Source organism: Typopeltis vanoorti, chromosome 15 (assembly GCF_054136105.1).
Source record: "Typopeltis vanoorti isolate ZY-2024b chromosome 15, IOZ_Tvanoo_1.0, whole genome shotgun sequence".
NCBI classification, from domain to species: Eukaryota; Metazoa; Arthropoda; class Arachnida; order Uropygi; family Thelyphonidae; genus Typopeltis; species Typopeltis vanoorti.
The window spans coordinates 57,084,894-57,110,320 of record NC_143563.1 but is presented as its reverse complement, the minus strand read 5'-3'; the positions used below and the strand labels follow the sequence as shown (position 1 = coordinate 57,110,320).

The 25,427-nt window shown below is 35.0% G+C and overlaps 1 protein-coding gene across 4 annotated transcripts in view; it reads left to right on the top strand.

Annotated features, from left to right (window-relative positions):
- LOC150098782 (lymphoid-specific helicase-like) overlaps positions 1-23,529 on the top strand; it is a 310,277-nt gene extending 286,748 nt beyond the window's left edge. For all 4 annotated transcript variants that reach the window (XM_090404891.1, XM_090404888.1, XM_090404889.1 and 1 more), the window contains 2 exons: positions 8,208-8,367; positions 23,089-23,529. In XM_090404891.1, coding sequence (XP_090261017.1) covers positions 8,208-8,367; positions 23,089-23,330 — 402 coding nt within the window. In that variant the 3' untranslated portion in view covers positions 23,331-23,529. The remainder of the gene's footprint in view (positions 1-8,207; positions 8,368-23,088) is intronic.
- The last annotated feature ends 1,898 nt before the right edge of the window (positions 23,530-25,427 follow it).

Below are 25,427 nucleotides of genomic sequence, written 5' to 3'. Positions count from 1 at the left end.
GAGATCTTTTGGGAATAACTCACCGTCATTCACAATTCACATGCTGCCTTAACGTGGATTACTTAGAAAACATAAACGCTGCCCAACCGTATATATATATATATATTCGCTATTAGTTCATTTTGATAAGGTTTCACTGGCCTGACAGCTGTTTCGAACTGGTTGGTTCTCCTTAGAGACCAGGCAGAAACTTTAAGAATGTCGGAGAGGTGTATTTTTTGTAAGTGAACTCTCGGTCAGTGCATAAAGTTTTATGAAACTTTCATAGTTTCTACATTCAGCTTTGAAATAATGCTGGATCTAATCCACTTTACTTCCATAATTTCACTTTGCTGAACTGAAGCCTTTTGGGTCTTTATTTTAGTAAATAATTGCAGAAATTCGTCACAACAAGGTAGTATCTAAAGCTCAAGTTATTACTACTGAGGAGAGTGTTTGTCCTGATGAACAAAAATAATGCTGCAGTGATGATAATTTATCTGAGGATAAGTTGACATTAGAAATATCTCTATTAAAAGAAATTATTAGAAAATCGACCAGAGAATTGGAAAAGCTGTAAAAACGTTTTACTAAACCTAGACCGGATAAGAAAAAGGATCAGAACAAGAACATGCAGGAAAGTACTGAACTTGGTGATCATAATATTAATAACAGCAAGGTAAATCAGTTAAAATCTGAGAAAAAAGAGGTGATATGGTATGGTGACTCAATCTTAAAATTTGCGCTTGCTGAGGGAGTCACCAATTCTAGTTTCCTGGGGACGAAAATTAAAAATATGACAAACTTAATTGAAAACCAAAAAAGAAAAGTAAAAGAGATAGTAGTTCTGGTATGTACTAATAATTTAAATAGTGACAAGTATAATATGAGAGAAGATATGAAAGGTTTGTTGGAAGAAGTGAAAAAGAAATGTGAGAGAATAACAATTGTAGGATTGCTCCCCAGATATGGCAATATTGAGTTAAAGAGGACAATGATAAATGATTTCACATGCAGGCTGTGTAGAAGAAATGGATGCGTGTTTTTAGAAGTATAGAGTGTGTTTGATGGCAGAAAAGACTTGTATAAGAGGGATGGCCTGCACTTGAATTCATTTGGCATCAGCAGTCTGGAGAAATTACTTCTTGGTATGAGACCTAATGCAGAGTCAGGAAAACGGGATTATCAAGGAATGAATGGGAAAAATGTGTGTGAAAGTTCAGCTATGGTATGCAAATGTGATAAAGATACGAATGTCTTCGAACATGGTTATGTATGCTGTGAAGGGATGGAAAAATATGCTTTGGGTTCGGACCTTTGAAGTATGTCTGGGGAGGAAAAAGAGAAAATTCTAGAACAAGACCAAATAGATTGCATATCTAATTATAAGAATAGGCTAGGTGGTAATTTATTATATGTCTATACACAAATGCCAGGCGTATCAGAAACAAAGGGGTTGAGTTTGTTGCTTTATTGAATACGATGTAGCCTAAGATTGTTGACATTAGTGAAACCTGGCTTTCAGAATCAAATATGGTAAATGGGATCAAGTGTAATGAGTACACTATTTTTAGGAATGGCAGGAGAGGAGTACTACTACTACTAATGATATCAGATGACTTGAGTCCAGTTAGGGTAGAAACACAAGAAAACAATGATGGTAACTATGTCCCATTTACCGGTGAGTTAAGTCTATCTGGTGTGAAGTGGAGGTTAACGGAATGAAATATATGGTGGGGTATGGCTACAGACCTAGCAGCTCAGTTGCAGGGGATGAAGAAATGCATTGTCAGCCTTATTGGTACCAAATGAGTGATCATTATGGATGACTTTAATTTTCCAAACATTGATTGGGTAGAAGAGAAATCTCATGATAAGAAAGAAGAAGAATTTATTTAATCGTTGTGAGACAACTTTCTCAAGAAGCATGTGAAAGAAGGAACTCGAGGTCAAAGAGTGTTGGATTTGCTCATAGCATCAGAGGGGGTCTCTGTTAAGAATGTGGCTATTTTACCACCAATTGGTGACAATGATCATGCTGTGCTCTCTTGGGAAGTTATCTGATTGCATTGCTGCTCTGATTAAAACAGGTTACATGCTGAACTACAAATCTGGAAATTATCATCAACTTAGGAGAATACTATCTTTGGTCCCATGGTATCAGTTACTGAATGGAGAAAATGTCAGCATTGCATAGGAATCTTTGAAAAAGTGCTTAAACGAGGTGGTATTTGAATATATCCCTAGTGTTCGAAGAATAAATAGGTTGGGAGTGAAATGGATGTGCAACCTTATTAAGCAAGAGATCCAAAAGAAGAAGATGATGTGGAAAGAATATCATGAGAATAAGAGTGAGAGGAGTTATGAAATATATAAAGCTCAGGCCAGAAAAAGTAATGAGTATTGTGCAGAAAGCTAAATCGGAATACGAAAAGAAATTGGCCATGCAAGCTAAAGGCAAAACAAAATAATTTTATTGTTATGCCACAAGCAAAGAAAAGAATGAATGTGAAAGAATAACTTTATTGAATGCAGATGGTACTCTAGTGTCAGAAGCTAATGAGATTGTTCAGTTAATGAGTGCTCACTTTGCTAAGATTGGGGGGAAAAGATTAGCAGCAGTATACCACATTGGTGGAACTGTACTCCAGGAAATTGATGAGGCCAGGGACTTGGGAGTGTTGGTGGATAGGGAGATGAAGTTTAGGGGACACATTGCAAAAGTAGCTAAATCAGCTCATCAACTCACTTGGTTGTTGAAAAATACCTTGACGAGCAGAGACAAGCAAGTTATTGTACCTCTGTACCGATCCTTGATAAGACCTCATCTCGACTACTGTGCCCAGATTTGGTCACCTAGGTTCCTTCTTGATGGGGAGGAGGTGGAGAGGATCCAGAGGCAAGTGACTAAGATGATAGCGGGTCTATGGAATGAACCATATGAGAACAGGTTGAAGATTTGTGGGTTGCAGAAATTAGTTGATAAGCGGAAAAGAGGAGATATGATTGAGACATTCAAATTGCTAAAGGGTTTCTATAGGATTGATTCAGAGGATATTTTTGAGATCAGGACTGGTGTGGGAGAACTAAGGGACACCTATGGAAGCTGGGCAAGAGTGTGGTTAGCAGGGGTGTTAGAGCTGGGTTCTTTACTTTTAAGAGTGGTAAATGAGTGGAATAAGCTGCCAGAGTTTGTTGTGGGTGCTATGACGGTGAGTGAGTTCAAGGCAAGGTATGATAGATACTGTGAGAATGTCGTATAGTTGTGTGGACATGATGTTTAGGGCCTCCCTCGATGAGTCTAAGGACTCCCTGAAGTTGCCCCTTAATAATAATAATATTATCAACCAGGTGTATATAACATGGTGCACAGTGCTGCTACTACATTGGATAAAGAGTTAAAGATTCATGAAAATGAGTTTGAAGGGCTATTGCATAACCTGGATAACAATTAGCCTATAGGGATAGATGAAATATCAGCCCGTTTGCTAAAGGAATGTTCAGCCGAATTGACTAGGCCTTTCACATGTTTGTATAACTTGAGTCTCAGTTCAAGAATCACAGGAATCTGAAGTATAGGTCCAGTGATTGCCTTGTATATTTCTGTACTAATTTTATTATCTTGAGTAATCAATGTTTCAAGATATTTGAAGAAGTGGCACTTTTAAATTTCAGGTTTCGCAATGGTAAACTGGTCAGTTTCATCCTAGTTGATTTGTAATCCTAGTTTTTCAGCAGTTTTGTGTTTTCTAAATATTATTCTAATGTCTTCAAGCATTTTCTCCAACGAGGCATATATCATCTGCTTATTCTAATATTATTGTTCTGTTTTGTGTTATCTTTTACAGCTTCTCAAATACATTTTTCTAATGATAAATTAAAAAGGATGGATAAAGGGATATCTCCTTAATATTAAAAGGTTCAGATCTAATTCCATTAGCTTCAAATTTTGATTAAATGTCTTATGAAGTATTCCTAGTTCATCTAATATTTCCGAAAGGCCTTCTCTCTGAATGCTATCATATACTTTTCTAAAGTTTTTAAATAAAATGTGGACCTGCAGACTATATTGCTTTTTTTTTTTTTCTAATATCTGTCTAAGTGTAAAAAGGTCAATTGTTGAACTGTTTTGTTGAAATCCTGCTTGATATTCACCTATATTTTCTTCAGCATATGGTAAGATTCTTTTGAGTTAATGTTAGATAAAATTTTGTGGCCTGCTGACAGTAGCAATATCTCCATATAGTTTTCACATTCATGTTTGATTCCCTTTTTATATACTGAAATAATTCGCAGTTCTTTTCATTGTGCAAATATCTCTTCTTTTCCCATATTAAATTTACCAGCTTATGTGTATGTTAATGAGCACATCTGCTATTGCATGAGTACCCGGTGCTTTGTTGTCTTTGAGCTACTTTATACTTCTACTTCAGCTAGCGAGGTCTGAATACAACCCCTGGCAAAAATTATCCGATCAATGTTATCACCATGACAACTGCAATATACACCATATATTTCTTAGTTTCAGTTAATTTCTTCTATGAAGAAATTTTAGAGCATTTTTTGGTTCCTAGTATCGAAAAATGGTTCCAGGATTCCAATGACTTCAATTTTCAAGTTGATAATGCATCATGTCACCGCAGCAGACAAATCAAGAACTATATGCGAAACAATGGAAACACTCCAATTAATGCTATAACTTGGCCTTCGAAAGCCTGGATCTTAATCCATTCAAACATATTTGGAATGTTTTAAAACAAAAAATCAACACCAAAAGGCCCACAAATGTCATCAAATTACGTCAAGCCATCACAGAAAGCTGTGGTGAAATTCTGCCAACTGGCTGTCAGAAGTTTAACATATAAACATTTTAGCATGCAAGAAATTAAATAACTCACTTTAAAGTATAAAAAGAAAAGAAAATTTTTTGTATGATTCAAAGATTTAAAGGCTAATCTAAGAAAAGTCTGTGTTAAAAGAAAAATCTGTTAGAAAAAAAGTATCTGATCAAGCTGACATTTGGAAAAAAATAAGCAATCGCTGAGGAAATAAACGTGTATCATTTCCCAATTTGCAAATCTACAGTTATCTGTGCATGCGTTAGGCATAAAGAAAACGTTTATAAGAAGCAGAATCATGGCTGAGAAATCTGGATTCTATCTATAGTGTTAAAGGATGGCTCTTGTGAAAGAACCTTTGAGCAATTTAAAAAACAGAATGATTGAATATCTGAAAGATGGAGTGTCTCAAAGGCAAGTAGCTAGATTACTAAAATGTGCTCAAAGCACTGTATGTGACATTTGGGAAAAATATAGTTCGATTAATAGCGTAAAAAGCTTGCCTCAAAGTGGATGTCCATATGCCACCTCATGCAGACAGCACAGAAAACTGGCTGAACTTGCAAAGACCATGCAACATTCAGCATCCAAACAACTTAATGCTGCATGGCCAAACTATAGAGTGAAGGTAAATGACTGCACAGTATGAAATCGGCTGAATGGTCAAACGAAACTTTTTTGACAAAGCAACACAAAAAAGCATGTTTCTAATGGTGTAAAAATCATGTAAATTGGGAATTGATATCTAGAGAAAAGTCATTTTTAGTGATGAATCTCAAATTTACCTTGGAACTGATAATAACAATACCTTTGTATAAAGAAGAGTTGGTGAAAAATTCTTCAATGAGTACATTAATATCAAGGCGAAATTTCCACCCTCATTTACCATTTGGGGTTGCATGACATCACAAAGTATTTGAAAACTATGTATCATGTTATGTACGGTCAACTCTGAAGTCTACGAAGAAATTTTAGAGCATTTTTTGGTTCCTAGTATCGAAAAATGGTTCCAGGATTCCAATGACTTCAATTTTCAAATTAATGCATCTTGTCACCGCAGCAGATAAATCGAGAACTATCTGCGAAACAATGGAAACACTCCAATTAAAGCTATAACTTGGCCTTCGAAAGTCTGGATCTTAATCCAATCGAACATGTTTGGAATATTTTAAAATGAAAAATCAACTCCAAAAGGCCCACAAATTTCGTCAAATTACATCAAGCCATCACAGAAAGTTGTAGTAAAATTCTGCCAACTGACTGTCAAAAGCTTATTGAGTCCATGCCATGAAGGATGAAAGCCATCATTCAGGCTAAGGGAGGAATAACAAAATACTTAGTTTGGTGATCAGATATATACTTCCTGATCAAAGAATGATTGCATACTTTTTTCTTCAGTGTTTGATTTCCATTCACCTGATTTCTGGTTAAAAGTAACTATAAAATATTTTTTGTAATAAATTTTATTTCTTTGTTAATCATATTTATATTCATAACTGTTCAGTTTGAACAAAATTTATGTATTGAGGAAAATAAATACTAACCTATATACATTGATCGGATACTTTTTGCCAAGGGTGGTATTTTTGGATGATAAGTATTTTGTTTAAAAGAGTCAGCAGCTTTGTCACAATTTAGGAATTTGCTAAAGTACTCTCTCCACCTGTTTGCAATTTCATCTCTAGTGGCTAGTATTTTGTCTGTTGTTTTCCCATGTGGGCCTGTATTTTTTTTTTAATTTCATAGAAAAATTTTCTAGGATTCTTTATTATAGAGTATTTTGGGATTTCTTCAATCTGTTCACGTAAAAATTTTCTTTTTTGTTTTTTGATTATTTTATTGACTTCCTTGCTGCTCTCTTTGTACCTCTGAGCAGCATGAATATCAGTTGGATTATTAAGCCAAATGCTTCTGCTTTTTTCTTTTTCTTTACTGATAATTTGCATTCTTCATTAAACCATTTTTTAGACTGTATTTTACTTTGAATTCCAATTGAGTTTTATGATTCCAGATGTTTTCAGCATTTTCATTCTCTTTCAGCTGCATATTTTTCAATTTCTGTTTTAATTTACACTCATCTTCTTCTCTCTTTTGTTTTATCTGGTTTGTTAACATTGTATCTCAGTTTTTTGCATATGCTGAAAAATATTTACTGTTTATTTTAACCTTAAGAATAGCACTGATTAGAAAATGGTCACTACTACACTCCGCTCCTCTGAAGGTCTGGATATTCTGAATGCAATTCCTGTCTTTTACTGATTATGATATGGTCTATTTGATTGAATATATATCTATCAGGAGATTTCCATGTTTACTGTGTATATTCTTCCTCATAAACATAGTGCTGCTTATTATTAAATTTCGGATGCATCCAAATTAATTAATCTTTCTCCATTAATATTTGTCTCTTCTTGACAGCTTTGCTTTCCAATAATTTTTTTATATATTTCTTCTTTCCAATTTTTGCATTAAAATCTAATAAAATTATTATATCCTGCTGTGGAATTTTTTTTTACGATTTGTTTCAGGTTTTCATAGAATTCATCTTTTATTTTCTCTTCTGCAGCTTCTGGAGGTGCATATACATTGGAACTTTATTATGACATTGTCCACACGGTTAGCCTAGTGGCTATGCACTTCGCAACTATATGCCTGGGGAAGGAGTGTCCTAGGTTCGATTCCCGTCAACGACGCGAGGAGCTTAAGGATTTTTCCACCAGTTTATCTGGGGTTTTTCATCCCCCAAGCAGGCAAACTGGTTCAGTGAACACACACGGATTACAGTCAGGAATACTGACCCAGCTATAGGTCTGATTCGTCAGCTATGCTGGTTCTGGAGCCTGGATAAAATTTGGGGGGGACTGAGATGGTGCCGTACCTCCCCATAAAGGGGACTCATGGCTGTGTATCATCATACGATTATTATTATTATTATGACATGAGCAAAGAAAACCATGAATGGATCTTGTTTTGTAGAGCAGTCTTTTATGGAATATCGAATGAAAACAGCAAAGCATCAAGTTTCATGATGATTGAAGGAAAAAAGTTGGAAAGTGATTAGATTATGCTTGGATATTTTGTTTTATTGTATCTGCATTTCAGATTTTTTATTTATTTATTTATTTTTCTCTATACCACATATTGCTTATCCTGGAAAAGAGATGATCTCAGTGCAAATCCATGAAAAAAAATTTTTTTTCCAATTCAGCTTATTCCTTTAAGATCAGATTTCCTGTGAATGTTTGACTCAATATCTTCAGCATTTATAGTAGCATTTAAAGATAATGAATAAATTACATTATTATTAAAATCTTTACATTAATGTCAGATTTGTTAGTCATAATTGGTACGTTATATTTGCTGTAATCATTTTTATACTTTTTTTTTTAGAATCCTCAGAATGATTTGCAAGCTGAGGACAGGTGTCACAGAATTGGACAAACCAAACCTGTCATTGTTTACAGACTTGTTACTGCAAATACAATAGATGAAGAAATGTTTGAAAGATCCCAAGCAAAAAGGAAGCTTGAAAAAGTTATAATACAGAAAGGTGAGATCTATTTTGTATTTGATATGCAGCTAAAAATTGTTAAAATAAATAATTGGTTAATAATTTTAAAAGAAAGATAATAAAATATTCATTTCTCATGAAATAGATTGTTGTTTATGTTTAGAAACTTCTAAAGTTCCAAAAATGATATAATCATATTATTTTGCAGAGCTTACATAACTTAACCATTTTATGCTGGTTTGTCATCTTCATTTAATCGCTGATATCCATGTTTGTCAAGTGCAGTATAGAACACAATGAAATTGTAAATCCTGTCACTACATCATAGAAATCATGGAAGGTTCCAGGGGAGGGGGGGGGGGTCAAAGCCATAAATGCAGACCCCTGAAAATATATTCCATATATAACTGTACATACAAATAAACAGTTACCAAGCAGTGTGCTAGTAGCAGCAGACCTGAACATCAAGACACAGCCTGAAATAGTAGAACTACAAACTGAAATGATAGAACCCTCAACAACTTTGCTGCTGCCAGGAACCTCTTGATTCTAGGACTGCCAAAACCTGTGTATTACAATGGGACTTCCTTATGTTCTCGACATTGCAGTACTACAAAATGTCATGCACCATTACCAAATAAGTGGATAACCTCAGCTATGACAACCCAGTTTTACTCCAGCTGGGCTACATGTTAATATTCTAGATCAGCTATCAATTGGACAGAATAACAACGGCTCTACACAAATCTGTTGGCCCAGTTCCAATTATTAACTCAAAGAAAAAAAATTGATAACTCAATGTAATTGTTATCATCTAATGCAGGTAATTGCTTATTACTTACTTTTAACAGTATTAACAACACAAACAAACTATTTTATAAAAAGATGTTTTATTAACTTGCTTATATTTTGCTGAATTTAAAATCGGCGTCATCAGAGCACAACACAGCATGCATATGTGATAGTGAGTAAGTGAAAAAATACAATTGTAACAGACAAAAGATCTAAAGTGCTATTTTGGCAGCCTCTGATGTTAAAAATAAAAAATTACAATTCAGATTATCTCTGCTCTTATTCATGATCTATATGGATCACATTATGAAAGAAAGTGGCATTAAACCAGATATTAAAATCAAGGGCATCAAACTTAGCTCTTTGCTTTATGCAGATGATGCTATACTCCTAATCATATCCAGTGCAGGTCTCCATGGTTCTGCTAAATTGCATAACAGCTGTAAAAACAGGTGATTTTAGCATGTAAATCAGCAATTAAAAACACCAAAAGTATGAAAATAGGCAGGAGCATAGAAAACTTTAACCACATTCTCAATGCAGAACCTGTAGAACAAGTAAAACATTTCAGCTGTTTTTGGCACAGTTATTAGTGAAGATGGCAGATTGAATTTGAAAATAGACAACAGAATAAACAAAGCTCAGTATGGTGGAGAGCCAGTTGAATAAATTTATATGGAATAAGAGAGAAATTAGTCAAATCACCAAACTAGCAGTGTATGAGACTGTGTTCAAACACTAGAGACCACAGATATGAGAGTTTTGAGAAAAATTAGGGGAGTGAACAGATGGCATCATTGTCAGAATCACATTAAAAATGAAGACATTAGGAAGGAACTTTACATTGTTAGCATTCAAGAATGTATCAGCAGAGCTATTCTAAGGTGGCATGGCCACTGAAATAGAATGGGTGAGGAAAGGTTATCAAAACAGTTGTTTGATGCCAAGATGGTAGGAAAGAAACCCAGGGGAAGTCCAAGGTCTAGGTGGATTGATTCAGTCAGAAGTGCTTTAGAAGCACAAAATGTTAGATATGACAATATATGAGTGCTGACAAGTAATGGACTAATTTGGAGGGAAAATTATTGATAGGAGATTAATAATAATATAAACTTAATAATGTAGTGCTGTAATAGTATCCTGAATACCCTTTGAGGGTACACATCAGGAAATTGATGATGATGATGACATAGTTGAGATATCATAGGAACTATGCTTTCTCAACTAAATAGCGATCCTTGTTGTAACAAACGATCTCAGTTTAAGTTTTGCAGATCTGACAAGGCTTTCAGCAATGTTCTGAGAGAAAAGTTGTTCAAAACGCTATGGTTTTATATAGTGTAAACAGGACATTATAGTCTATATTTAAGCTGTAAGTTGGTCGGCCTGGTTGGCAGAGTGGTTAGCTTATTTGCTCTCCAGCTAAAAGGCTGTGGGTTCGAATCCCACTGTGGGCATGGATAGTTGTGAAAATACTAGTGGTGGTGGTGGTAGACGATAGATGTCATTGGTGTAGATGATAATGGTAGATGGAGATCATTGTAGTTGGTGGATTTGAGTGGTAGTGACGGAGAGTTGTAGAGTAGGTACCCTCCCTCGATGAGTTATTGGACTCCCTGGAGGTGTCACGTATTTAAAAAAAAAAAAAAAAAAAATTAACAGAATTGAAAATGCTTTAATGTAAAATTGGGCATAAGGCAAGCTTGCACACTATATCCACAGTTTGTCATTGTCTGTATAGATCTGAAAGGTTGTTAAATCTGCTATCAAATTCAACTAAACATTTTACTTTATTCAGATGATTTAATGCTCCTAAATAAATCTAGTAAAAATCTTCAAGATTCTTGAACTGAAGTGAATGAACCACTGTGGCAAATTTTGAATGAAAAATCAGTAGTTGAATAAATTTATATGGAATAAGAGAAAAATTAGCGAAAACACTAAACACTCATATTTGAGCTAATGGATCTGAGAAATGGATTAAAAAAAAAGTTGACATCAAAGTAGCTCTTTGATGTCGACATCGAAGTAGGTCTCCAAAAAGTTTGGAGACCTACTTTGATGTAGAAATGAGTTTTGAGATGAGAAGAAGAAAAAAAAAATTACTGAAATGGACTAATGCCATCAGTGACAGAATGTTATTAAAAATGAACATATTACAAATGAATTTTATATTGTTAACATACAAAAATCTATGATTGGAACTAATCTAAGGTATGGTCATTAGTTAGTCTTTCCTTTCCCCCCCCCCCCCAGCCAGACTTATTATTATCTACCTTCACCCTCTTATCATTAAATTACTATAAATTTCCTTTGGTTTCATTTTATTATCAACCTTTTAAAAGCATGGATTTGATGGTCTTACCCAACTCAAAGGATCTACAATATTTAGATGGATATAAGCAGCACCAAACCATTTCGAGTTATAAACCACCTAACCCCATAAATAATAAAGCCACAGACATAATCCTGTTTCAAATACTGTCATCTGTTACTGAGCATTTCTGTTGGACATAAGCAATATATTAATGAAATTAACCTTTTTAACTTCAGTAATTAATGCAAGTGCTGAAAAATATCTTCTGGTCCTTCAAATAAGTCCTTTTAAACTCTTTGTTTTTACTAGCATAGATATCTCAGAATTTCTATCATTTTCCTTATGGATATCATTGTTTAGATCTTAAAGGCAAAAACATACTCAAGTTATGTGCTTATAATCCTGACCACCTTCCTTCTACTATAAAATTGCTATAAATTTTATTCACAGCACAGTATAGTGGAAACTAACAAGTGAGGGATTTTATTTATTCAAGTCTTGCCCATTCAGTTCAGTTCATCCACTAAATGCCAATTCATTTCTGAATAACATGGGTAATAATTGAAAAAAAGCCTAGAAAGAAGGCTTCTGTTTGGCATTATAAAGTTATAGAAATAAATCCATTGTTATTTCAAAGTTAAATAACAGATTTTTAAACTTATGTTTCTAAGCGGTGCTTACAAATAAACCTAATTCTATTTTTGCAACATTCAGATTAATGTAAATATTTATTTGATAATGAAGCATACAACCACAAGGCTTCACTTTAGCATATGAAAGATATTAAAGTTGGAGAATATTGCGAATTCATCCATATTTTATCAGAAAATGAAGAAACTTAAAAGTTTCAAAATTTGCCAGAGAGTGTATGAGAATATCACCTTTGGTATTGGAGTTATTTTGGCTTGCATTATTTAAAAGATACAGTTTCTGCTCAGGAGCCTATATATTTGCCTTTTATTAGTGTATTCATTAGTGATTTGGTTCTATACATTATTTGATTATGCACCTACTGTGAGTTCACTTATGATGGATTTAATTTTCTGACATAGGATTGCTATGGTATTGAACAAAGGGTTTTGCTGTCTTAGTTTTCTGCCTGGTCTCAGATGAGAACTAACAGTTCAAAACAGCTGTCAGGCCATTGAAACCTAATCAGTGCACTAATAATAATGGCTAATTATAGAGCTCTGGGCAGAGACCATGTCCTTTAAGTAGTGCAAGCCTAAGACACTTGGATCCTGATGCTTATATTCTCATAAGCTCTCTGGTACGTCTGTAGAAAGGCTTAGTTCTTGTTGATTATTCATTCATAATAGTATAAACAACGGCAAGAGAGAGAAAAATAAAGTCATTTATTGGACAGATTAATATTTTGCTGGTTTTCTACCTAGCATCTTCAGAGCACAAATTATAACTGTGACAAGCACACAGGCACTCAGCTAAATCATTGGAAGCTTTTCAGATTGTAACTGAAACAGAACTAACATCCTAACATGGCACCTTCTATGGGCCAGGTAACCATAAAGTTAATTTGGAGAAGTCTATCTCGTCTCAGAAAGACTGTTTCTCAGATCTTTGGCAATTAATGCAACCATATTTGAAGTTGGGGGGGGGGGGGTTCATAGCCAATGCTGATTCTAAAACTAGTTCCTCAGACCTATAGCAACTTCTAATACCGATGTTGTCTTCTTCTTTCTTTTCTATGTGAAAGACTATCCAGAGCATGATCTTCAAGTCCTAACTTGCCATGCAGACGATCACGGATGTTAACTGATCTACCATTCTGTCTGAAGTAGGTTAAACTGCAGGCACAAGGAACTTCTTACACTCCAAGATAATCAAGAGGATGAAGTTAATTTTTAGGAGAATGGATGAAGAAGGTATCTGAACAAATGGTTTGAAAGTGGCATGGAGATCATATTTGCAGAAAACTCTAGCTATCTTTACTGATGTACTCTTAATATGGGTTGGGAATAGTTTTGCTGTAATCCTGTGTGTTGGTTGCAGGAGGGATGGGGTATATGCAGTATTTTATCTATTTTATACAGGTTGCAGCCATTGGCTAAAATAGTGTTCTGAAGGTCTCTGAACTCAGTTTTGAGGACTGTCATTTGAACATATAGCCCTGGCTTGGTAAGCGTTTTGAGGATGCCATACTATTGGAATTGATAGTGTGACTGCTTATGTAAATACCTTCCTCTGTATGTGGATTTTCTATAAATGAAAATGATAATGAGCCATTAGAAATCGCATCACTGGTGTCTAGAAAGGCAGAGACAATTATCACTTTCTTTTCTGTTGGAAAGTTTATTGCAACTTTCTCTATCACCCACAGTGACTAATAACATTCATCTTGATGTGGAAAGTATTCTGATGAAATCCAAACCTCTCAAATGTAACATTCTAACTAAAGAAATATCTTTCTTTAAAATTATACAAGAATTATAACAGAAAAATGAATTATCATTTTAAAGACTCTTCTACTTATCACATTATAGACTGGGATCCTAACAAATCTCAAAAGAAAAAATATATATATAAGCTATTAAAAAAACTTACATCTTGGTCCAAAAAGGGAGAGGACATGAACCTTTTCATGTCCTCTCCCTGTGAAGCACTTGTTCATGATGGAGGGGAAATCCTAATGATGGTACTGGCCCTTTTCATTCTTCCTCTTTTTCTTTGCTTTTCTTCCCATATTATTAGTCTTTTTTTTTTTTTACTATCCTATCATCCAGACCACCATTACTAGGATCCAATGCTCTACTGCTGTGTTTGCACCCCTTGGTCCAGAAAGGGGAGATCCTAGTAGTCTTTCACCATTTTGGCCTCTGCTTTGGAGATGGGCAGGATCACTCAAGCTAGTAGTGGGCTTGTCTGAAATGGTCAATGGTGTTGCAGTAAGTCTCTCACCCCCATGGTCTAGGGGTAGGGACCTAAGGCTTGCTGTGGTGCTGGTATAGCATCTGGGAAAGCCCTGGCATTACACTCCCAAGTGCAGTCATTGCTTGCTGGTCAGTGTGCATCCATGTGTGGCTCTGAGGTGGTGGGACACACACAAAAAAAACCTTGAGCATGAATCCTTCATTCTCAAATGTTTCAGGGGCCTTAACAAATCTCAACCAAGTACTGATGCCAAAGATATATCATTTGATAACACAACACTAAGAAACAAAAGACATGCAATACCAATATAAATGTACCTATGTTTTCTGATCATCCATGCAAAGGTGAAAAGCCAATAGGGAAAACGTCACCCTTCTTTATTCAAATGGGTTTAGAAGGACAGGCAGGCTCTCTGAAAACGATTAAGAAACTACATCCTGGTGATGTTGTAGAAACATCATGTCAACAACATCCTAAAAAACTACTTAGAGCAACATCAATGGGTGGAACACTAGTTACAGTAACACTTCATAAAACACTCAACTCTTCTAGAGGAGCGATCTTAGAATGGGAGCTCCTTGATGTTTCTGATAGAGAGAGAGAGATGTTCTGAACTTAAAGATCAAAGACTGACTGGTATGAGGCACATCCTGATCCATAGGAATGGTCATTTGGTTCCAACCAGAAACATCATCCTTACTTTTGATGCAATCTGTAAAAGCAGGGTATCTCAGCTGTCCTGTGAATTATAGTTTACCTAAGATGCTTCAAATGTCAGAAATATGGATATGCCCAAACTTCCTGTCATGGCTCTACCATCTCTGCCCAATGTGGGAGTAAAAAGCATGGTAATAAATCTTGCTCTGCAAAGAAAGCTAAACATGTTGACTGTCAGGGAGATTATTCAGCTTACTCCTGTACATGTTAGAAGTGGAAAGATGAAAAAGAAATATAAAGGATTGAAACAGAACAAAATATATCATATCAGGATGCAAAATGGAAGTTAGCCACCACTACACCTGTCCTGAGATCCTCTTATGCTGAGAAGGTGGCAATTAAGAAAATGTCAACTCAAACTGATATGTCTATCCCACCATCTGATAATTTCACCATGCCTGAACGTTATGATTGTCAGTGCTTCTCTGTTCAGTGCGTCAATCACATGACTGCTGTCTCACTCCAGAACCAACTCCAAACATGGTTCCATTTGATGAGACCCCACTTGTCAAAAAAAAAATTATGACGAGGATATCACTTAAAGATCAACCCCAGTTAAAAAATGGATACTTCGATATCCACTGAAAGTAAATTAAACTTGCCAATTGATTCGGACACATCAAATGATGTATTGAATTTTTTTCCAAAGGAAGAGATGGACATCCATCCATACTTCCTGAAATCATTTTATAGATATAAACTTGATACAGAAAGCCCTCAACCTCCCAGACATCAGACAAGTCTATGAAGCCAAAGCAATAGTAAAATTTTTATAATGGAACTGCCATGGGTTTTTCCAGAATACTGATGATATTAAGATTTTGTTACAGAAACACAAGTCTTTCTGTTTCTGTCTGCAGGAAACATTTAAAGCCTAGTGAGGACCCTTAATCCAAAGGAGTTTTTGCTATGTAGCAAGTAAGAAAAAATAACTATGGTAGGAAGGTGACAGAGGCAAAAGAAATAATTGAGTTGCTGATGTGACAGAGATGCATGTCAAAATTGAGGTAGATGAACAGGAGGTGTTCAGCATATCGAAAAATATAAATGGGAATACAACAGTGGGACAACAGTGTGTACTGTGCGAGTGTGCAAGAGAATTGGCATTTTCTCTGATGAAGTTGTTCAATCTAAGACTCAGCTCTGGCAAGGTTTTAAGGGAATGGAAGGAGGATAAGATAGTTCCTAAAGGTGGCTCCAAAACAGAAGTAACAAATTGCAGACCAATTATTATCTCTGGCATTGATGGTTAAAGTATTGGAAAAATTAGCTATAAAAGTAAAATTCAGCAATGGGAATGGATATGAAGCTAATAGCATGGATAAGTGGGAAGAGGGGACTGACAAACAGGCACCAGAGAGTGGTACATGATATGTAGATAGTTATTTTTGATTTTTATGGCACAGAGACATTAAGGGTCATACTGTACCAAGACACGGGTTAAAGCAGTACATATGGTAAATGATTAGTAGGATAATCACAAACATCCATGGTAGGACAATTACAAACATCCACAATTTCCCCCAGATATATTCCAGCTATTTAAATTCACAGTACGGGCAGGTTATTTTACATGGAAAGGGAAAACATACAAACAGTTAGATGGGACAACTATGGGTTCACCTCTTTCTCTCCCCCTTAGCCAACTTCTACATAGAACATCTGGAAAAATTAGCTATCAACACAGCCACTCTCAAACCTAGTCTCTGGCTACGCTATGTTGACGATGTGTTTGCCATTTGGCCACATGGCCCAGACACATTGAGTACATTTTTAGTGCATCTAAATAGCCAACATCCTAAAATCCACTTTACAATGGAACTAGAAGCCAATGACTGCCTGCCTTTCTTGGACACACTGATCACACGTCTTCCAGAAGGTTCCTTATCATTTTCTGTTTACAGAAAACCTACACATACAGGTTCAGCAGTGAGAGCAATGTTCCAATGACATTGCTCTCACTGCTGAACTTTCTCACCTACGTCAAACCTTCTTAAACAATGGTTATAATCCCCGTAAAATAGATAACATACTAAATGCTACCCATAAATCCCCTCTATCTACCACAGAAGACTACAACAAAACCATCACCATCCCATACATTAAAGGCACATCTGAAAAGATATCTAGGGTGCTTAACAAACACCAATTACGCACAGTATTTAAACCTTATATAAAATTAGCAACTCTCATCCATTCACCTAAGGATAAATGCACTCCTTTATCACATCCAGGTGTCTATGAAGTGCCCTGTTCTTGCCATCAAGCCTACTATGGACAGACAGGAAGAAAAGTGGACATCCGCCTCAGTGAATACAAAAAATATATCCGACACTTTCGCTATGGTAAGTCGGGTTTGGACCCTGCTTTGGATACCCCTGCACACAGGATCAATTGGAAAGAAACAAAAGTAATGCACAGAAGCTTTTACAAGTCAGAGAGCTTGTTCCTGAAATCAACAGAAGCCTTGAAACATACTCCAAACCTTAACAAGTATGGTTGTATAAATCTACCAAACATTTGGGAGACAGTCATCCTAAGACCAAATTAATATTTACTACTTTTATTTTTTTTTTTTATCATTTGGAGTACTATTTCAAAACTGAATAATTTTTTTTTTTTTTTTTTTTTTTTTTTTTTTATTTTTTTTTTTTATTATTATTAACCTAGATGGCGCCATATTAGGACTTTAGTCTTGTATTGCACGCTGCAATCACTTATACTATCCCCACTGTTACACCGGATTGTGGTTGTCTTGCCTTTGTAACAAACTTTGTGTTGTGTGCTCTGAAGATGCTGGATATAATACCAGCGAAATATTAGCTTTTAAGTTAATAAATAGTTATTTTCTTAACCATCTGTGTTCTTTTTATACCATGAAATCTATTACAACATCCATGGTAGGATTTGAACCTGCAATCTCTTGGCTGGAGAGCAGATGCTATAACCACTCAGCTAAGCCAGCTGTGTATGGTGGAGTGGAATCTAGGAAAATGAGGGTGACTAGTGGAGTACCTCAGAATTCTGTACTACGATCACTACTCTTTAATTTGAACTCTGTAAGTGAACTGTCTGGAATACCTCCCAGAGTGTTCACTTATGCACACACACACACACACACAGCCAGGGTTATTTAATCTAATGTCATAGCTCTTGCCAGTGCACTTAGTTATCTTCAGGATCTCTTTTAACCATTGGCTACAACCAGTGGTGAGCTATAAGGGGCTCGTGCGAGCCCTATGTTAAATTTTTCTCAAATTTGCTAGTCCCTTGTTCTTCTTGTTTAATAATCTTGAAGAACTAGAAAATACCACAGTGGAATGTATACATGCTACTATAATTGTTACTTTAAATTCATATGGATTTTATGATAACTATATAAAAAATAATTTCATTGCACTTTGTTCTGATGGAGCTAGTGTAATGTTAGGAAACAAATCAGGTGTTGCAATCAAACCGACGTTGTGATTTGGCATTGCACTCATTGTATACACTTAGCATTAGACGATTCAATAAAAAACATTAAAGAAATAAATCATTTTGAAATATTTATGGATAAATTATATGCTTTTTATCATCAATCACCAAAAAATCAACGAGAATTAAATACAATTGCAAAAGACCTTGATATCGAAATTTTAAAGATCGGCTGTGTGTTTGGACCAGTTTACGAAAGGCTCTTGCTTTGTGGAGAAATTACCCAGCTTTTTGCAAGCATTTTGCATCGAACGATAAATATAAGGACTTTTTAAACTGACTTCTCAATTTGGAATTTTTAAAAGATCTAGCGCTAATGATTGATATCCTACAGGAATTATCATATTTGTCAGAAGTTCTACAAAGTTGCAATACAAGTATTATAAGGGCTAAGTTAGGCTTTTTTTTTTTTTTTCCTCGATGATGCGAGCCCTTTGTTAAAATTTCCATAGTTCGCCACTGGCTACAACCCCTATAAATAGGGGATTAGTCCATTCCTTATATCTGGGGTACATCTAAAAGGATAACTAAAGTTCTTCACAAATAATCTCCATGCCACTTTTAGACCACACACATCTTCTTCTTCTCTTCAAAGATTAGGTATTTGCCTGTTCCAGCTTCACTGGTCTTTCTATCTTGTTGCTGGTCTGCCTCCCCCCCCCTTCACTTTGGTCTATATCTATCCACCTCATTTGGTAGCCGATATCTTTCCTACATAGATGTTCTTTCCATTTCTATCTATGTTCCCTGATGTTTTCATTTATGTTATAAATATCTAGTTCTTTTCTGGTGTCTTCATTTCTTATATAGTCCAATTTTGTGCATCCTTTAATCATCATCAAATTCCTGTACACCCTCAAGGGGTGTACAGGATATGATAGTACTACATGAAAAACACCACTAACTTCCTATCTACAATTTTCCTCCAAATCAATCTCTTACCTGTCAAGACTCCAACATTATCAGATCTTATATTTCTATCTTCTAAGGCACTTTTTACTATATCAATCCACCTATATCTTGGTCTTCCTCTGGGTCTTTTTTTCCTGCTAACCTGGCGGAGAACACTTGTTTTGCTAATCTTTCCTCTCTCATTCTGTTTAAGCTGACTATACCACCTGAGATTAGTTCATTTCTGGATGCTAACAATGTCAAGCTCTTTCCTAATATTCTCATTTTTAATATGATATTGCCACTGATGCCATCTGTTCACACCTCCAATCTTTCTCAGGACTCTCATATCTGCAGTCTCTAGTAGTCTTTGGTCAAGTGTTTTGGCTAATTTCTCTCTTGTTCCATATAAATTTATTCAGTTGACTTCCTACCATACCAGCTTTATGAATTCTGTTGTCTATTTCCATATTTAACTTACCATCTTCACTAAAAATCATGCCTAAGTAGCTGAAATGTTTTACTTGTTCTGTAAGTTCTCCATTCAGAATGCAGGATATTTTCAATGCTTCTGCATATTTTCATTGTCTTTGACTTGTTATTGCTGACGTTCATACCATATCTATTACAGTCATTCAGTTTAGTCAGGGAATCTTGTAGAGGATTTATTTAGAAGTATAACATCATCTGCATAAAACAAAGCTGAGATTAATATCTCCAATTTTGATATCAGGTTTAATATCACTTCATAATGTAATCCATATAGATAATGAATAACAGAGGGGATAATGTACATCCTTGTCTGACACCAGATTTAAAATTAAACCATCTTTCTGTATTCCTTCAATTCTAACTGCTGACTTACAACTCATATAAAGACTAAGTATTGCTTGATATAATACCCCATTGACACCATACAACCATAGTGTTTTGAACAGTCTCTTGGCACCTTGTCTTATTCCTTTTTCAGATTTACAAAACTTAAATACAGATCGCTGTTACATTCCCATGATTTCTCAGCTATTTGTCATAAAGGGAAAATCTAATCCTGACAGCTTCTATTTGGCCTGAATCCAGCTTTTTTTTCACCAAGCTTCCCTTCCACAATCCTTCTCAACCTTTTCTCAAGTATACTTGTATAAATCTTCAGGAACGCTCAGTTTGGGAAATACTTCTGTAATTCTCACATTCAGTTTTATTGCCCCTTTTTGTATATGGTTACTATGAGAGCTCTACTCCAATCATCTGGAATTCATCTCTGTCTGTGTCCAAGTCTTCTGAACTATGCAGTGTAGCCACTGTAAAACTTTTATACCTCCATACTTTCTGGTCGAATATCATCTACTCCAGCTGCCTTTCCACATTTCAGGTTTTTGATTGCTTTTTCTACTTCAAGTATGAATATGTATTCCTGATTGCATGCCTGGTGTTTTTTACTACTGTGCTGTCACTGATTGTTTCATTTAGCAATTTTTCGAAGCAATTACTCAATACTGCAAGGATATCTTTTTCTCCAGTTTTCATGTCACCTTTATCACCTCTAATTGCTTTTACAGCACTCTTTCCTCCATTTCTGAACTTTTTCAACAACCATCAGAATATCGTGATATTTATTTTCTATGTTCTTACCAAAGTCTTCCCATGACTTCTTTAGCTAGTTTTACACAGTGTTTAGCTTTCTTATATTTGTCTCTGTAAGCACAAGCTGACTTATTCGCGAGGAACTTTTGATATGCTTTCTTCTTTTCCTTCACTGCCTCTTTAATTTCCTGTGTCAACCATGGAATTCTGATTTTGCAGACAACCTCTCTACATGCCTCTTTGGCTGAATCAATCAATGTTTTCTTCAGGATTTGCCACTGAATCTCCAAGGTTTGGTTCCTGTTCTCAAACCTTTTCAGTTTTTCTTGAATAATGTTTATGTATTTTAGTCTACAGTTCACATTTGAGAGCTGCTCAACTTTCTTACACTCTTCTTTTCAGTATGAAATTCAATTTTATCCTGCTCAAGACTAAATGGTGATCACTTCCAATTTCAAATCCTCTGTATACACTAGTTTCCTGCACCAGTGAGAAAGCATCACTATCAACAATAACATAGTCAGTGAGACTTTTCTTATTCCTTGCCTCTTCTCTCTATGTGAATTGGTGCACATTTTTATGTTGGAACATAATGTTAGTAATAACCAGTTCATGTCCTGAGCAGAAATCCAACAGGTATTTCTACTCAGGACATGAACTGGTTATTACTTCTTATGACTTCTTATGTTGATAGTACCAATCTTGAACTCTGGTGATGTTGAGTTGGAGTGTGTTTCAGGATTTGTTCCAGTAGTTGACTTTTCACTGTTTGTCCTGGTTCCCTGGCAAAAAAAAACTGGGGCCTTGTTTAACTGAGTGACGTTCCAGTCGCCATGAAATTCTGTTGAAATAAAGATTACTAACATCCTGTTAGTAATCTTCATCCATTCTCCAGTGGATTGTCTTCATCCTCTTGCACATCCTAGAGTGTATTAAGTTTCTGATGCCAATAACTTAGCTTACTTTATATGGACTGATAGATCTGTTAGCATCTACCTTATAAAACATAAAATCTATATTCAAGATCGTCTGTGTTTCAGGTCAGGATTGACAATCCACACGCTGGATATTCTTTCTTACAGAAGATTAAATGGAAGATAACATCTATGCTGGATGGAAGTCACTATAGGGCTGAGAGACTATTTTTGGAATCGGCATTATCTATGAAACACTCCCCGATTCTCAATAAGTATGGCTTCATTAATTGCTTAAGATATAACAGATGGCCATTCTCAAACACATTTAGTTGACTTCTGAGTCTTGTTTTTTTAATTTAGATCTCTAGAGAGTGCCTTGATAGGACATTAATTCCTTTTCAATTACAGTTTGAATTGTTTCTACAACAGTCTTCTCATTGAGTTAATTTGCATTTTACCACAGTTGTGTAATTTGTGCTCTGAAGATGCTGGTTAGAATAAAGCAAATAAATGTTTATTTTGTTCTTCTGGTTTTATACTGTGAAGCATTGTTAGGAATGAGTAGCTCATGATTCAGGACAAAGGTTGAAGACCTATATTTTTCAATAAAAGCAGTACTTTTTTTTTACCCTCCTCCCCAATTTACTATTAAACAGTTATAGTACAAAATTTTGAAACAGCCTTTAATTAATATTATATTTTTGTACTTATTTTGGGTTTAATGGTAATGACGGTTACATCTAATTTACTGTGCATTCTCATAAATAACAGTGAAGTTTATGCTTTAAATGTCATGGTTTTTGTTTCTATTATGGAACCAATTTGGATTTTATATGATCAAATAATCATTTGGGCAGTTTGTTTCTTTTAACTATGCGGCATGTATCATACATGTATACTACATGAATGGAAAAGATAAGTTGGGTAGCACTCTGTATATGTTTGATATGTCATATATTTCCTATATTTTCATCAACTTTAAACATTCCTATAAAGATCAAGGAACAAACTGGCTTGGCACATATGCTAGTAAAGAAAATTTTAATATTCATTAACTTGAATAGTTTGTAACATAGAAAAGCAGTTTCCTTATGCCGACTAATCACTTCATGGTAAAATTTGATCCATAGTTTATCATTACAGTATTTTTAACTCTTCTTCTGTTACTTTTCTTTACAGCAAATTTCACAGGATGTTTGGAAAAATCAGAAAAACTGAATCCAGAAGAACTGCTTAATTTTTTGAGATCTAGTGACAAATGTGAATTTAGAGCCAATGCTGTTCTTTCACCAGCTGAATTAGACATGCTATTAGATAGATCTGATCTTGAAGATTTTTCAGTATCAAGTCAAAATCCATTAGAAATTTGTGGAGTCTATAAATTAATAAAACCCTCAACACCTTACAAAAATCATGTATGAAAATATTCTTCAGTTTGTACTATAAAATTGCAGCTGTTTTGTTCCTGTTTCAGAAGTTTACATTTGTTATTTTGATATAATATTTTTTTTTTTTAATATCTTTGTAAAGTTTATTCTGTACATAATCATTTGGTTTTAAAAAAAAATTGTATAAAATTTATACTGTATGTAATTGAATAAAGTTATATATTTGTCATTATATCAGGGACTCTGAAAAATATTGTTATAGAAGTTATGGGTAAGTCCTTTCAGATATTTCGATATAACTCATAAGCCAGAAATCCCTTTCCCAGCCAACCAAATAGTCTTTTGTACTTTCCAGTTCATTTATGTTAAAAGACTAAGATGTCACTACATTAGTATTTGAAGTTTAGTTTTCAGTTTTGTTTAAAGTATAACAACTGGTTGCAGTATTATGTTCATCCCATGCAGGTTAATACGTCAACTTCTGTATAATTTAAACTTTGTGTGTGTTAGTGTTAAATCCTATGCATAAAAGATTGTATATCCTATTGTACATTAGTGCCATGTGACAGCTGTATTGAAAGTGTGTATCCAGAAAAACAACCATACCATTTTACAAGAAAGAACTGGGTTTGAATATCTTCTAAGATATGAGGACCTTTTATAAAATCTTTCCAGTTGAAAGTGAGTTAGCCAGCCTCATGGAAAGGCAAGAATTCCCTCTTAGAAATGTGGGTTTTTATAATCAAAACTAGCCAGTGAACATGCAGTTAACAGAAATTATATACTACATTCCTTTGATTGAGTGTAATCACAAACAGCTTCTCAGAAATAAACTTTCAGCATTCATAGACTGCTGAAAAGACTATGGTTGGTTACTTTGTAAATGTTTTTGCATCTGGAGGTTCTGGTTTATCAATACATACCTTTAGACATTGTTGCAGCACAAAAACCAAGTGTCAGAATACCATTTGTAAGCTCATTTACAATGGTCTGTAATCCTGAAATCTTTGAAAAGTGATTCTATAATAGTTAGTCAGACTGTCTATAGAATCACGAATTAATTCAGTAATGAATCATTACAAAATTAATACAAGAATTAAAGTGGAAATTCTCGAATGCCTAGTTCATTTGATGAAAAGTACAAAGTTTTGAGCCTTGTCCCAAAAGCTGGACCACTGCAAATATTTGAGCAAGTTTAAATGCAGTGAATACTTATTCAGAAATTCTACAGCATTAAGAAACATGGAATATCCAAGTATTGAGTGCAAAGTGAATATACTGTATTTACTCGAATATAATTAATTTTTTTCCCCAAAATTAAAACTAAAAAATCATGGTGCGAGATATATGTAGGGATTTTCAGAAACTAAAGTTTTCAGGAAAAAAGCTGAAAATGGGTACTACTTACCAAGAATCTCCTACTCACTGTTGCTACTTCCGGCTCGAGAGCGGTTTCCTTATGTGCATTGTCAAAGTCATCTACCCAAATTGTATCATTTTCTTTCCCATTATTTCAAGCAAAAATTACCAGTAATTTACAAGACTTGAGATATGTAATGAACAATCCTTCACAAATGACTAATGAGAAGGGGAAAGCAGTGCGAAACAGATAGCAGTGGTAGGCCAGTAGAGATGAAGCAGCTGTGAAGACGTGCATATGATTAGTGTGGTTATTTACACAAGATTGCATGACCCAAAGATAAAGGCAACTGACAACTGAGTTGAAATGCTAATTCTCTTCAACTGAATTCCTTAATATCTGAAACTGCCATAACAACATTCACTATATATTTCTTAGTTTTAACATGTTCACGATGGGATGGTGTTTTGCCCATTTATCGTTCTAACGAAACTTCCCATTACTGGTGGACTCAACTCACGCAGAGTTTCAACCCTTCAGTTGAATTTTTATTGCTGCTTGTTTGCATTCGAGCTGACGGGCAAACTCATACATGCACACATTATATGGCATGTTTCAATTCATGGTAGAATTTTATTTGAAGTTAGCCTTTATGATCTGTCATAATGACATCGAAAATTTCAAATGCGATCAAACAAATACTTACTTCATGTAATTGAAAAATTGGACAATAGTTTTTAGTTAGATACTGTGTTTCTGGTGCAACATGG